At 38.4% G+C, this 15865-nt stretch overlaps 1 protein-coding gene across 1 annotated transcript; it reads left to right on the forward strand.

Moving 5' to 3' along the window:
• The first annotated feature begins 1325 nt into the window (after positions 1-1325).
• Positions 1326-14646, forward strand: ZGLP1 (zinc finger GATA like protein 1). Its single transcript, XM_029283725.1, has 7 exons — positions 1326-1480; positions 3338-3447; positions 3577-3943; positions 6241-6329; positions 6948-7041; positions 7504-7635; positions 14625-14646. Exons 1-7 carry the CDS (start codon positions 1326-1328, stop codon positions 14644-14646), a joined length of 969 nt encoding a protein of 322 aa, XP_029139558.1.
• Positions 14647-15865: the final 1219 nt, after the last annotated feature.

Raw genomic sequence — 15865 nt, forward strand, 5'->3', positions numbered from 1 at the left:
TTTTTATGAGAATCCAGTAATCCAAAGAGATTCACTACCAAGTAAAATCTGAGACCACAAATACCTTTTCTTTCCCTCCCACCCCTTTAAAAAGAATTTTGGGCAGGGCAATTTGTATCCCACCTTTATTTTTACAAATAAACTTATCCAATGAACTTCCTATTTTTTCTACAATAACAACCCTGTGAGGTAGATTAGGCTGTGTGTGTGACCCAGCTGGCTTTCATGGCTAAGGTGGGACTTGAACTCCTGATCCCCTGCTCTCTATCCTGGTGCATTAACCACTAGACTAAATGACTGATACCCTCGATCTCTGGAAATTTTCAAAATTGACATATAATCCTTAGATTTGGAAGGATTTATGTTAGGTCAAAATCAGAAAAGTTTCCTTTAGGCTAATTAACTAGTTAATGATCAATTATAGTTATTAGGTTAACTAAAGTTTTGCTGCTAAATAATCCTGCCCAAAATGAGCAGTTTAAGGTTTGAGGATTGTCAAAATGTGTTATCTGAACTGTGTTATCCCAACCTTTTTTGTTGCCCTGCTATACTACTAAAATTTCACATTAACCATCCCCCAGAATACACAGCTGCTTCTCCAGTAAGCTTAATGCACCTATTTATGTAGGAAATTTATATGGCTGCCCAATATACTTATGGTTATGGTCAGCTTACAGGAATATTTTTAATGAGATATATTTCAATCAAATTGTTCATAATTTTTAGGTGGCTGGATGTACAATGCCATACAGAAGCAGTTGGGTTCAAGTGACTGGTTCCAACCCATTTTGTTGAACAGTGTTTTCAATAATAACCAGTTGAGTGGCTCTTCAAAGCTGAGCTCTAAATCAAAGCAAGTAGGGAGGTCTCTCCTGTTTTTCAAAGATACACAATCTCTGAACAGGGAGGTTCCACTTAACTCCAGACGAAACCTCTTACCCTAATTAGCTTCTCAAATTCATCCTCCTCGGTTTTTTAAAAAAGAAAATCAGTCATGGCAGACTGTAGCAACGCACCCAATATATTATTGCTCTACAGAAGATGGCCTCACTTAGATACAGTAACAAATCCTGTTTTGGGTCCAGTCTACATTTGGTGGATAGACTTGACCTTGTAAACGTTTTGAGCTGAGCTCCAATCTCGAGCTCTTCTCTTCTGACCGACGTCGCCTAAAACTAGTTGTTGGGAGGCGAGCCGAATCTCCTTTTACTGCTGCCGGCCCGGGGCTCCCAGGTGTGTCCAATTTAGCACCTTCGTTGAAAAGTTGACTCCTGCGCCTTTGAAGGAGGCGATCGGCGTCAGGTTCTCCCTCCGGACTGTCGGTCATGGAGGGGGAGCTTTTCTTGGAAGGGCAACCCCCGGACTTTTCCATCCTGCAGGAACTGCTCTGCCCACCTTGCCTGGAGTCCGAGCCTAGTTGCAATCCGGTCTCCGCTTCAGGGGACTTCGGGTCAGAAACAGCCGCGGCTAGAGAATTCGGGTGAGCCGTTCTGACTGACATCCATAGCCTGCTCCTGAGAGAAGAAGGGGCTCCGGATCACAGTTCGCACCCAAAGAAGATCCGGGAAAGCTCCTCTTGGCTGATGGCGCCCACTCAGCTGAGGGATCCGAACTGGCTTTTTGGACTTAGGGCTAAAGCCCACGGAAGAGAAGTTTAGGAGTAACCCTCGCTAACGCGCAGTGGGACTCGCTTCAGGCGTAAATGCGCAAAGGCTCTCGGCTCATTGGCTTTACTCTAGGGCGTAAGGCTGTGGGGATTTATTGCCGAGTAAGAGGCGGTCTAGGTTCGGCTTGTAGAGCGAAACGGTCGCAGTGCCGCCTAGACGGGGGCTGCGTCTTCCGCGCACGCCCCAGCCGGATTAGCCCTTGGGTGGCCAGCCCCGCAAGCGGCGCGAGCCCGGGCAGGGTTGGTTACTATTGGTCAAGAACTTGCAAGCGGGAACCCCCCTCCCGCGGGGGCCTTGCAGGTGTGGGCAGCTGAAGGGGCCGGGAGACTTTAGGTGGGTTTTCTTTGAGGGGAGTTGGGCCCGGCTCTTGTTCAGCCGCCTGGGAATAACTGGCCTGGATATGGGAAAGGGCAGCCTCCACAGCAGGAGGAGGAATTGCTGGGCAAGACTGTTGGGGAAAGGGGGAACTCCCCTCAGTTTCGTGTGGAGGGGAAAGGGGCCGTGGCAATGATTGGTGCCTCTCTTGAGATGGCAAAGGGGCTTCAGGAAAGCAGTCCCGAAGAAGTCCTGTATTAGGGATTGGAGAGCCGAGGGAAACTTGGGGAATCTTGTTCAGAGGACGGAATACTTGAGGCAGGGCGATCCCTGGTCCAGTACATCGATTTTCAAGGCTACTAGTGATGGGTTCGCAGGGCAGGAGAGAGCCAGGAGGTGCGCCACCTACCGACCGATTAGGGTTAGAATGATCATGGGATCATTATATACAAAGTAAGGATTATGAAAGGATACTTGGAAAAAGCTTTATTTATTTGGGCTGTTTCCAAAGAGATCATCTTTGTAATAATTCATTGTGCAGACAACAGTTCTGTGGTATTCTGAAGATTTAGAGCACAAACGTGTGGACTAAAAAGTCCTATAATCAGTCTGTGAAATTTATTGCTGAACAAACTTATTAACAAACCATGATCACTAACATGCTTATGGATGCTTGAGATTTAATTATCACTAATTGTCTTTTCTTTTGAAATCCATTGGAGCAGTATGTTTGTCTGAAAAATAAGTTGCATAGATCATAAATTTTTAGAGCATCTATATTTCTACTCAACTCATTGACATTAAACTGTTGGCCAGTTGTTTGAATGCATTGTTTAAGTGCTGCAACAGTTTTACAGGGCCTTTCGTTGTGTATGCTGGCTAAAGAATAAATAATTAAATAGATAAATGCTCATGGTAATCCCAGATAATTTTTCAAATAAAAAGTGTGAATTTTTTCACATTTATTCATGGTTTAGGATTTTTTTTTTAAAAAAAAAAGCTTTAAGAAATTAGATATGTTATTTTTAACTAAATTTGGATGGATGCTAGGAGAGCCTCTCATATAGAATTTATACTAGCATGCAGTGGTGATAGAGACTTATTACAGAAATATTTGGGACAGAATCCTCTAAAAAACTATCCTAATAACTTTTTCATGGGAACTTCAATAAAATGTTTTTAAAAGAACTGTAAATTTCAAAATAAGTGTGAAAGTGCTAGTATTTATGTAGGGCAGTCCCTACATAAATGTGGAAGAAGAGTTTGGAGTAAGTGCACCACCCTTTTATAAGCACAAATGACAATCTCCATCTTGGTTCACTCAATGCTTTTCTACTTACTCTTCTTACCTGCAGGTTTGAGCCTTTCAGCAACATGGCTTGTTGCCTTCAGATGCCAGATAGCAAAGCCCTCAGCTTCCTGCAGGAGAGTACCCAGCTGCTGTCCCAAGCAGAGCCAATCGGCAGTAACCCAGGAAAGCCTCTGTGGCAGCTGAGCCGAGCGATACATTCCATCCACAGCATCCGTGGACCCCAATGCAACTGTTTCCACAGTGTCCGTGGACTCCAATGCAACTGTTTCTCCTCTCCCCTAGTGCCTTTTGCTCCCACGGATGCTCTGAATCTCATCAGCCTCCATTGCTCCAGCCTTGAGTCAGAACCTCTAGATCAGGTCAAGCCCCCAGAAGCTGGGGAAATTGCTCATGAGAGGTCTCCCATTACCCACTCTAAAGACCATAGTAGTCACCTGCTGGGGCGAGCTTGTGTGGAAGAGCCCAGACTGACCCAACTCTCTGAGTCACAAAGAGGCAGGAGGAGAGTCTTCCGCAAGCAGCCTAAACCCAGAAGGAGCTATGAAGCTCTGGACCCAAATTTCCAAGGGGTGACACTCCACATGAAATTGTGTCTGTGTCAAAGCTCTTCAGAGGGCTGTCGCCTTATCATTAACCCCCAATTCAGCAGGTACAGTTGCTGTACGACATGTCAGTGAACCTGTGGCTCCTAAGTCCCAGATATGCAAACAGGAATTCTTTATGGTATTCATAGAACTAATTTCTCCTTTTAATTAACTTGTCTACCATGTAATATGCATGTTGTGTCCCATTAGTAACAGTTCTGATTGGAAAAAAATGTCAAAGACTCCACAAAGATTTAAACTTCCTCTTTTGTGTAGTGTCTCAATTCCTAAAAGCTGCATTTTGTCTTACAAGGGGGAGACCTATAAATATAAATGGAACACTGGCACAGTGCAGTCTCCAGCATCATTTTTTACTTTCAAAAATGACGCATGGATTTCATGTTTTCTTGGAAAATAAAAATGATAATTGGCTGTAACCTATTGCCTAACAAAAGGACCAAGGTAAGCTGCAGCAGCAGTATCAAAAATTATGCAAGAACTAGGGATTCTAGAGGGGTTGCATGGAAGTATTCTGGTAAATAGTTTACAGGGACAATGTTTCCAGGGAAGCCATTTTATGGATATACCGGTAATTTGTTTTTACCTCTATCACCTCCCATAGCAGTCATTTTATGAGAGTCCCCACTATGTTTTCGGAATTAAAATGTGCCCACTACGCTGCCCACAGTAGAATGAGCTATAGAGTCTTGTTTTCTAGATGACAAGAGACAATGTCAATTCCTAACATAGTGAGGCACCGTGTTGATAATTTTGCCACAGAGTTATAACTCTTGGCCAATCTGCCTTCTGATCCTTTCTATTTTTGCTAGGTCAGTTTGGTCACCTATAAATTATTCAGGAAATGAAAATCTGCAGTTTCTTTCTGGAATTCCAACTAGACAAGCACTTCATATGATTTATGAAGTAGATACAGAATGGCACTCTTAGAGATTTATAACCAGACTTGCCTTATCAGGGAGATGGGTGGCATATAAGTTTAATACTGTATTGCTGTGGAGAAACTACCTCAAAACTGCTGCTGTAAACTCAGGTTAGTTACTTCCCAGCTACCCAAAGTCTTTATTGGCTTGTAGTCACTCTTATCTCAGTGATAAAGGACTTTGTGTCTTTTAGAAATTTAGAAACTGTAGTTCCTAATATACAGTATAAAGGGAAGCACAGTTGAACAGGAGAAACTTCCTGACAGTTAGAACAATTAACCAGTGGAACAACCTGCCTCCAGAAGTGGTGAATGCTCCAACACTGGAAGTTTTTAAGAAGAGACTGGACAGCCATTTGTTTGAAATGGTATAGGGTTTCCTGCCTGAGCAGGGGGTTGGACTAGATGACCTCCAAAGTCCCTTCCAACTTTATTATTATTGTTGTTGTTGTTGTTGTTGTTATTATTATTATTATTATTTTGGGAGTAAATTCTATAGAAGAAAAACCCTCTTATACTCTTTATTCCTAACGCAATCTTTTCTTCCTTTGTCTTGGTCATTTTTCTTCTCTTTGCCCATGTAAAACATGTGAAAACCAGTAAAAATAAAAGGTAAAAAGGGCAACTTTTTAATACTTTTTGTTTTGCAACACACTGTGATTTAGATGAAGTAGGATAATCCTATGGAACATAAGGTATGAGGAATTGTATTTTTTTACTTTGTCATTTAATCTTTACCCACCCTATTAAAGCCCCAACTTTCTTTAGGTATGCCTGCAGAATTGTATTCATAAACTACAGTACCTATGAACTATTTGTTAGAGGTTATTAATATTTTTATTTGTAAACCACCCAGAGGCATGCAAGTGTAATAGGCGGTATAGAAATTTGATAAATATAGACTTGCTGAGCTGCTCAACCTGACTCTTACTGATCTAGGAACAATTACTCCAAATCATAGAATCTTTTGTTGTTGTTGTTGTTGTTGCATAGATATATGTAGGATAGATCTGTAAATGTAGAAAATACTTTAACAGATGTAAGATCCTTTTTGTATGTACATACATCTTGGATCAAGCATGATTTGAGTAGTTTCTTATAGCTTTGATTAAATTGATTAGTTATACTGTCTTGAACTTAATTTTTCCAGGTATTACTCAAAAACTGCAGTCTTCATTCACATTTCACATCTTTTAGTAAAAACTGTCCTTATAAAGACTTTGTGATTAATTATGTTTTTTTCAGTTCCATCCTTTGGCCTCTGCCGTCGCAACTTTGGTTGCTAAACAAAAAGTCGTAAGTCAAGGACTACCTGTATTTAATTTTCAGTGTAGATCAGAGTATAAAGCTAAATCACGTGACTGAAGAAATCGTTTTGTTTCAAAGCATACCTGAAATGCTAAATATCTAATCTGTGCTCAGTGGAAAACTTAGGAAAAGAAGTGGAGTTCCTTTAGCAGAAGAGTGCAAAACTGGCAGTTTGGAAGAGGAAGGATTCGTCCCTGCACACAGTATGTTAATTCTTTTGCCAGTAAATAATTGTAATACTAACTAGTTATGTTTAAAGTGTCCAAGACAAAAGCATGTGATTTATCTTTTTTTTTTCAGGAAAAGGTTGGGTCATAATCTAGTATAAATCTTGCAATAGCTTAAATTATGAGCCAACAACTCTCTGTTTAAGAATTGTCCTAGCAACAAACTCACTAAGTGATTTGTGTAACAGTTATGATGTTGTCAACCTTATTTCAACACCTTATGATAAAAAAAATAGACCACTTCACCAAAATATTTGGAGGATTATTGAAATAAAATTGGGAGACAATTTGAACTTTATATATTATTATATAAATTATGTACACTAACCCTATTGAAGTTCACTCATTCTGAATTTTCTTTATACAAACTTCAGTGATGAGCACATATGACATATTTCAAGTCACCAGGATTTTTCCCCAAAATTCAAAACAGCTAAAAATATCCCTAAACAAAACAAAACAAAAAAACCCCCACAAACCAAATCTAAACACCATTGGTCTAGTACTGAAAGTGTCCAAGTTAGAAGAAATTTGTAAGGCATGCTTTCAGCAAATTTAAATTAAAATTTAAATTAACTGCTTTTTGCTTTCAAGGAAATAAGCGTTGTGCTTCCTGCAAGACTAGAAAAACTCCACTGTGGAGAGATGCTGAAGATGGGACCCCTCTGTGTAATGCTTGCGGCATTAGGTATTTAGCATCCTATGCTATTATAGTTCAACAATGACACTCGATAAGGTCTAGGATTTACTACAAAACAGGCCAAGCACAGAACTGCTTCTGATTTAGCTATTAAAGGTCAACAAAACATAGAAAGGAAAACGGTGATTTGAACTATGACTAAGATTATGCTCTGGAAATATGTTGGAAAATAGTTCCAAGGATCCCTAATACCTATTGGCCCTATTTTCATAGGAAATATTTTCCTTATATCCCACAAATATTTCATGCATTCCCCAAGACATTTCCATTTTATTTCACGCAAATGGGAGATACAGTACAGCAGCATGGGAAGATGCTTGGCACAGTTTATAAAATTCAGCCCAGTCAATGAACATAGACACAGAATGACCAATGACATTTTTATTAAACTTATTAATCTTATTAATGTTTAAACTTTATTATTAAACTTCTTCTCTCCCCCTGCTCCAGGTACAAAAAGTACAGAATAAGATGTTTTCACTGCTGGAGTATTCCAAAGCATGGTGGGAAACCTTACCCACATTGTTCCAACTGTGGAGGGAAGTTGGGTGTGGTAGCTGCCCAGCAGAAACCTGGAAGAAGGTAAAAAGGGCTGGGGAGAAGGAAAGCTTTGGTTGTTCAGAATAGGTTGTGATTGTCCTGCTCACTTGAGGTTGAGTTATGAAATGTGGACTGAATTACAACATTTAGTTTAGGTTCTGATCTGATTATTTGAAAAACAGACCAGTTCATCTGGATTAATAACAGATCACTTGATAGGTAATAAGTCATCACTATTCAGCTAAAATAAATATCTATGTAAAAACAAAAGACCTTCTAATTTTCAATGTCCCAACTAATTAATTCATAATTTTAGCAACTGGATAATGAAATTCTCTTTTAAATTCCCCTTTAAAATCTTTTCTATTGGGAAGAGATTGGTGACACTTTTTTTAAAAAAAATCCATGTTTATGGCATTGTAATTGAATTGTATTTCTATATAAAAAATAAATCAGCTCTCCATCCTGCAGCAATTAAGAACAGAAATAGGAGTTTCTAATATGAGCATTTCTTTTAAAATTAGCAATTTTCAATATTCAAAAGTTATTGTGTCATGTTTAGAGATAAATTATGAATTGTAGATTTGTCTAAAGATAAATCCATTTTAGATTATAGTGTCTCTCTCTCTGTGTGTGTTATGCTAACTCTCCAGAGTTATCCAGTTTTGTTGCAACATGAGGATGGATAAAAAGAAATATATTTGAATCCCCTGCACTCCAATGTCACTAATTTTTTTTTAAAGGAAAATGAAATGAGAGACAAGATCAAAGCTGATTTTCATAGCAATACAATGTATTAAGAGCTGGAGGTAACTTTTACATATAAATGCAAAATGTCAAACCCAGCTGAACATTTTTCTTTTTGTTTTCATCCCTGGATAAATTTGGCTCTTCTCTTTCTGTGCTGAGAGAGAATTATATGTGCAGAAATCAGTCTTTTTTTTTTAGATCCACTGAAAGCTATAGTGAAGCTAAAGTTGCTTAGCTAGACAGAGTAACATTATAAGCTGAAGGAAGCCAGGAAAAATTTTATTTGATCTACTTATCCATATATTTTTCTTCCACACTAGTGCCCAAAATATGTAGCTTCCTTAGCCATGTTTTGATGAATCCAGAACAACTCTGTGTCATCTAGATTATGCATCACTTTATTTTTCTTCTTTCTCTCCATGCTTGATAGCAGTCCCTGCTATAGAATTTTAATCACAACTGGAAATGTATTATTTGAATCCCAGCTTTACCTATTGCAAATGAAGAAAGATCAGTTTGTCAAGATCATCCCTATCTAGTTCAATATGTGCTCAGTCACCAGAACTCTCAGGAATCATAGACCTGTCAGCCTTCCTTTAAAATAAATAAATGAGGCCTAGAATCTCCAGTTTGAGGAACAAATATGAAGTTCCCAAATGTGGTTGATTAGTTCAGTAGCATGAAAGTGAATTTCAAATTCTGATATATTCCTATGTCCCAACTCATTGTCAAGATCTTTCCTCACAGACCCCTCTGTCACACTCAGTCTTGAGACTCATCTCAATATTTTCAGGTTGAAAGATAGAACAATAGCTTGGTAGTAAAATGTCTGCTTTATAGGAACACCATATTATACATTCATAGACAATTGCTTTCTTCACTGGAAGTCCCAGTGCAAAGGTCTGTGCATGAACTTGCATGAACAGAGAACATTAAAAACCAGTGGCTGGTTTAAAATATTAAAGTGGTACTTGGAAGACTCAAGTTTTCAAGTCCACTTTCAGCCATGGAAGCTCACTGGGTGAATTTGTGTCAGTCACTGTCTCTCACCCCAACTTATCTTATAGGTTTTCCACAGTGTGGAAAAATGAGAGGAAGGAATGCTATTTGGGATGTGAATCATCAAATACAGTAATGAACCAGAAAATACCTCTAAGGGGAATTTGGCCTGAACCTTTTGAAGGATATTGCTGCTTTGATACTGCAAAGAGGAGTGCGTTGCTTGCCACATTATGTTTCTTGAAGTAATCGTCTTAGTTCAGGGGTCCCCCCACCCCGGGCCACGGCATGCCAGGAACCGGACTACGCAAACAAGAGAAGCCCCATTCGTGGAATGCAGGCAGCATGCGAAACCACGCCTCCTCTGGTCCACAGAAAAATCTCTCTCCACAGAATCGGTCCCTGGTGTTCAAAAGGTTGGGGCGGCGGTGCTGTCTTAGGTGATTTCCACAGCCCCAACCTAAATAGCATTAATACATTATTAATAGCCTAAGTAGTGTAAATAGTATTAATAGGTTATTTTTTATTGTACTCTGAATAATAAACATAAAATTGAGAATGTAGTTATGCCCTAATCATACATCATATTATAAATTTAAGGGATTCTTTCTTTCTGTTTTGTAGATGTGGCAATTCTGTAAAAAATTGCAATTAGCTGGAGAGGAAAATTTCTTTGAGGAACTTGAACTACTTGTCCGACAGCCTTGGATGAATAACTAGATGGATTATTATGAGATATATTAATCCCATTTCCATAGATTTTTACTTTGGCTTTGCATTTTGATTCTTCCTGGATATTACTCTGATATGAAATTGCAGCTATACTGTATGTTGAATATTTAATTTAAATGAATGTGGAAAAAGGTAGAAAAGAAGCATGGAATGTTTATGAAATAGAGGTGTTTCACTTAAAATTTCAACCATCCACACAGCTGAGAAGAAAATGCTGAAATATTTTCAAGTAATTATACTTCCTAATCACATGGAATATTTCTTTAAGATATATTGGGTTAATGTTGCTGTCTCACTCTTTTATAACAGCTATAGGTTCAACAACAGGTTGAAACTATATTAATTACAGTGCTATTGGATACTTTCTAGAGAGGAATCACAAAGAGCAAAACAGATTTTTCACAAATTATTTTTGGACAAGCAGGAAAGGGATCTTATTTAAAACATTTAATAATTAGGCCACCATCTTCTAAGGGATCTAGAATTTAAAAAACTTATAGTCCTATATGATTAAAGGACTTTTCTCCTGATAATATTTGTTAATTTCACAATAAATAATTACTATAAATACACAAGGTGTGTGCTACAAAATATTTGTATATTTGTAGTAAATTGTCATGTATTATTTAATATGAAGCAAAATGATAGTTTCTGAATGATACAGATGCCTTTACCAGTACATGATATGTTTCAAAAGGCATCACTCTCCAGGAAGAATTGTGTTTTGTGATAGTGTGCAGACTTCTTTTTGAAGTATATTTGTTTTTGTAAATAGCATTTATATTAGAAGTTTGAGATTGCTATATTCTCTACAGAGCAGTACTAAAATGAAAAACAACAGATCTGTATCATGAAATAAAACCAAATACCTTGATTTTTTTTGTAATTAATTAAAATTCTGTAATTTATTAAAATTCAAAATGTTGTTGAAAATAACACATTAAAGGTTATTTCATCACTAAATAGCTGCCAAACAAATGCAATAAATATTATTTATTGTTACACACTACAGAACACTGTCTGGTTAATTTTTGCAAAGACTTGGAAGGGGAAGATGGGGGTGTGGGGGGAGAAATACCAGTATACCTTATATATAACCAGGGCTTTTTTTCTCATAGAATGCCCAGAACGGAGTTCCGGCACCTTTTTTGGATGGAACCTTGTAGGGTAGGCAAAGCGGGTTGTATGATGTGTGTGAGTTCTGGCCCCCACCCCTTTTTTTTTTTTTTTAGAAAAAAAGCACTGCCTTATAGTAATGTCATTGCTAGGCTATTAAAGATTCAGAGATCAGATGCTATTCATTTTTTGAATGGAGACTTGCATGCAACTCCAATGAAATATAAATTGGTTTATTTGATACTGGGGGCAATAGACATACCTGAAGTAGGAAGGAGTATGCAACCCTGTGCTTTCGTATCTTGCTGCTTTTTATTTTTGCTTATGCCCTATGCATCTAAATCCCTCCCTCCCACCTACTGGGGGGTGCAGGGGGCTGTATTTGAACTTACCCTGAGGCTAAAACTTGTCATTTTATGGGAAGTGTGGAGGTTTTTCCCATCAGAAATGTATACGTAATTGAAAAACTGAAAAGTTTTATTGCATTTCACTTTCTGCCACATTAGGGAAAATCTTGTTAATAAGACTCAAATACCTACAAATCCCTTTACTTTATTGATTATCACGTTTATCTTCAGAGGATCACGTTTATCTTCAGAGGAAATAGAATGGGAGATTCACTATCACGTTTATCTTCAGAGGAAATAGAATGGGAGATTTTTTTAGCATGACCATCAGTTTAATTGTCAGGACAATTTTATCATGAATCTGTCTTCTGACATAGCTATCTGTTTATATTTGAAAGATTGCTGGGTGTGCACCCATTTGCCCACCTGTCCAATGGGAAGTGCTTCCTTATTTGGCATTCTTCTGGGGTTCAGTACCGCTATCTTCTATCATTTATATAACTCATCTGTTGCTGCTATAAATATGAACTAATAAATATAGGGACCTTTACTGAATTCCTTTACCAAGGAATTATACTTCTAGAAACTCCTGTCAAATCAGTGCAACTTTGGTTGGTAACACAAGTGATTGTGTATTGAATTACAGATAATCTTCAATTTACAATTATTTGTTTAGTGACCATTCAAAATTACGATCGCACTGAAAAAAGTGATTTATAACTGTTTTTCACGCTTAACTATTGCAGCATCTCCATTGTCATGTGATCAAAATTCAGATGCTTGGCAACTGGCCTGTATTTATAATGTTTGCAGTGTCCCAGGATCATGTGATCACCTTTTGTGATGATCTGGCAAGCAAAGTCAATGGGAAAGGCAAATTCACTTAACAACCATGTTACTCTCTTAACAACTGCAGTGATTCAATTAACTGTGGCAAGAAATATCATTAAATGGGCCCAAACTCACTTAACAATGGTCTTGTTTAGCAACAGAAATTTTGGGCTCAAATTATGGTCATAAGTTGAGGACTTATGACCATGATTGACCTAAATTCCAGAACAATCCCACAGTCTGTATGATTTTGAATGGATAGCATAGAAAAAATTATCTTGTACATGGTAAGGAACATGCACTATAGGAGCCTGTCAGTATATGGACCTCTTCCCATCTTTTGGGTTAACCTTCATTATCCTTTCTGTTTTTCCTGTTCGATACTTAATCTTTTAGTGAAATGACAATCTCCTTTACACTCTTTACTTGGATGGTTTATGTCCCCACGTGAAATTCACCTATCTTAATATATCTGGTGTCTCTTGAGATTTAGCCTAATGCTGCAGCAAATGCAACTGGTAGGCTACAAACAGTTACTTCAATATTATACTGTAAGTAGTTATCCAAAACTGTATGGTTTTGGATTTTTTTATTAGCTAGTCGAGGTATTTGTGCTGTTATTAATTCTAGCTGTTGTACTTTTGTGGACCAACAAAAGTCCTCCTTCATATGCAGGTTTTTCTACCACATTCTGCCAACTTTTATGCCCTTGCAGCCTGATGCTTCCTTCTCGAAAATATGGCAATTCCTCACTTCCTAGCTACCTAGACCTCATCTTTGGGTCTATTGTCACAGAACATCTGTTCTATGTTAATAGTCTGTGGTGGTTTGTATTGCTTGAATGGCCTATATTCTGCGTGCTCTCCTGCTCATCAAATTTTCTTTTCCCATTGTGCTGCAATACTGCCGCTTGCTGCTGTGGAGATAATAGCCCTTATGGCTAAGCTGGACTGCAAGTACAAAGAGACACAACCCCATCAAAAACTAATGAGACTGTATCTCTCTAAAGCTCGGGGGGGGGGGAATGTTGGAAGCTATGGCTAGGAGGGCCTTTGCAAACCTTCGGGTGGTGCACCAGTTGTGCCCATACTAGATCAGGAAGCTAGATCACATAACTGATGCCCTTGTAATTTCCAGATTAGACTATTGCATCACACTCTACATGGGACTGCCCTTGAAGATCATTTGGAAACTCCAACTGCTGCAGAAAGTGGCCACGTGGGTAGTAAATGGGTGCCAGATATACAGCATACACATAACACCATTCCTGTGTGAGCTTCATTGATTACCTGTGTGTTTCTGGATGCAATTCAAGGTGCTGGTTGTTACTTATAAAACCCTACAACATGGCTTGGGACTGGAGTGCCTGAAGGGATCGCTTTTTTCCAAGAGTTTCTACTGGTCCAACTAGATCAAGCAGAATGGGCATGTTGTAGATCCTGTCAGCCAAAGAGTGTTGGTTGGTGGGGACTAGAAGATGAGCTTTTTTCACAGTGGCCCCTGCTTTATGGAACATCCTCCCTTCAGAGGTCAGAAAGGGCCCAGCCCTGTTAGTCTTTCATAAGCCTTAAAAACCCAGCTACACTCCCCATTCTGGGGCGCTGAATATGCCAAAGGCCCCTTTTCCTGGCTATATTGCTAATAGGCCAAATATCTTGATCTTGTGTATGTTGAACTGTGTGTTTTAAATGCTTTTTTACTGTTTTTGTTGTTTTAAAATGTTTTTTTAATTTTTTATTGTAATATGTTTTCTGAATTGTAAGCTGCCCAGAGTTATTGACTGAAATGGGAGGCCATAGAAATTGAACAAATAAATTAAAAAAAACCTTTGCACACCTTACCATTTTCAGTGTTTATCAGCACTGATCTTCAGGGTGGGGTGGTGGTAGGGGGAGGCATCCAAGATATCTCATCAATTTACTACTGTAAAGCACTTGACAGACAGTTCTTCTAAACAGATGGAGAAGGATATATTTGACCTGTTCACTTCCAGAACAACGTATAATGCAGTTTCTTCCATAGCCAAGTAGGACACTTTTGTGTTTCAATGAATAGGACATCTTCTGTATACTTTCTTTCCCATTCTTTTGTTGAAAAAGGGGGATGGGAAAGTTCAGGTAGGACGGTTCTATTGTGTTTCCCAACCAAGACTGGCAGTAAATCACACAGCTTCTGACTATGTATGACTTGCTACAGAATCTATGGTAGGACCTATCACAGAAGTGTATTTCTCTTAGTTGTCCCATTGCTTTTTAGGTACAGCAAACTGGTCAATTAATGTGTCAACTCTCCACAGCTCATATTTGATATGACCAAGACCATTTTTCATATGAATGTTTCCTTTTTTTTTTTTTACTGAAGATCATTTTTTAGTTTCATGTTTCTCAAGACGTTGTACTATCTCTATTTTTTTTCTATACAGGGTCATCACTGGAAATTTTAGTGGAATTGCCTTGGCCTTCATCATTTCAACATTCCTGGCACAGCTGGTGCCTTGTGCTTTATACAGAAAAGCCTCACTTCTTGGCACAGCATGAAGTGAAGTAGTCTGAACTGCTGAAATAATTTTCCTAACTTCTTTTAGATGCTCTTGGTTGGCAACATATTCTTATGTTTCTGTATTTTTTTTCCCACCAAAGGCTTCAGCAAGATAAGATTCTTTCTTGATCCTGTCTGCTGTTCTGTTTTCTGACCTGCTCCATCTCTGATAAGTATAGAGTGATATTTTCCCATATCTTATGATGTCCTGAGACTACCACTTCTTGCTCCAAAAAAGAAAATAAACTGCTTTTATTTAACTGTGGTTTTTTAAAATAGCCACCCATGCATTCACACAACTACTATCCAGTCACTTAGCTCTACTTAGTTTGAATGATGCTCACCTTCACTGCCTCAAAGAATGGAAGAGATGCAGGAGACTCATTGGATATGTGACATAAGCAAGGAAAGGGGCTTTTTTACTTAAAAGGTCCATCTAATTCTTTGTAGAGGCTCAGGATTTTATTTATGTGAATGCATAGAATGTATTCCAAGAAGAACCGGAATTATAGATAAGCACCAGTTCTTCCTTAAAGGCTTCCAGTAGCCTTGAAGCTGAACCTGCAACAACCTTAAAAGAAGGGAATACATTAATACAGTAGATCATTTTGATGACATTTTGATCCCAAGAAGAATAAAATGAGAACTGTAGTAAACATGGTTCTTTTTAGACTTGTGATTCTTCACAGCCTTCTCCAATCTCACGCCCTGAGAGGTGGCTGGATTTCAGTTTTCATACCTTGCTTCCCAATGGTCTTGCTGGTGTTGAATTATGGGAGTTGGCATCCAATACACTAGGGCACTACCTTGGTGAAGCTTAATAGAGAATTCCTTGTAATGTGTACAAACATAAAAAGATGACATGGCCTGCAGGCCACTTTAATCAAATCTGTTAAATCTATCAAACTAAATTCATAAGGCATGAATTTAAACTCAGTTCTTCTCTCTCCCTCCCTCTC

The sequence above is a fragment of the Protobothrops mucrosquamatus genome, unplaced genomic scaffold, assembly GCF_001527695.2.
Source record: "Protobothrops mucrosquamatus isolate PMUCROS unplaced genomic scaffold, P.Mucros_1.0 scaffold202, whole genome shotgun sequence".
Lineage (NCBI taxonomy): Eukaryota > Metazoa > Chordata > Lepidosauria > Squamata > Viperidae > Protobothrops > Protobothrops mucrosquamatus.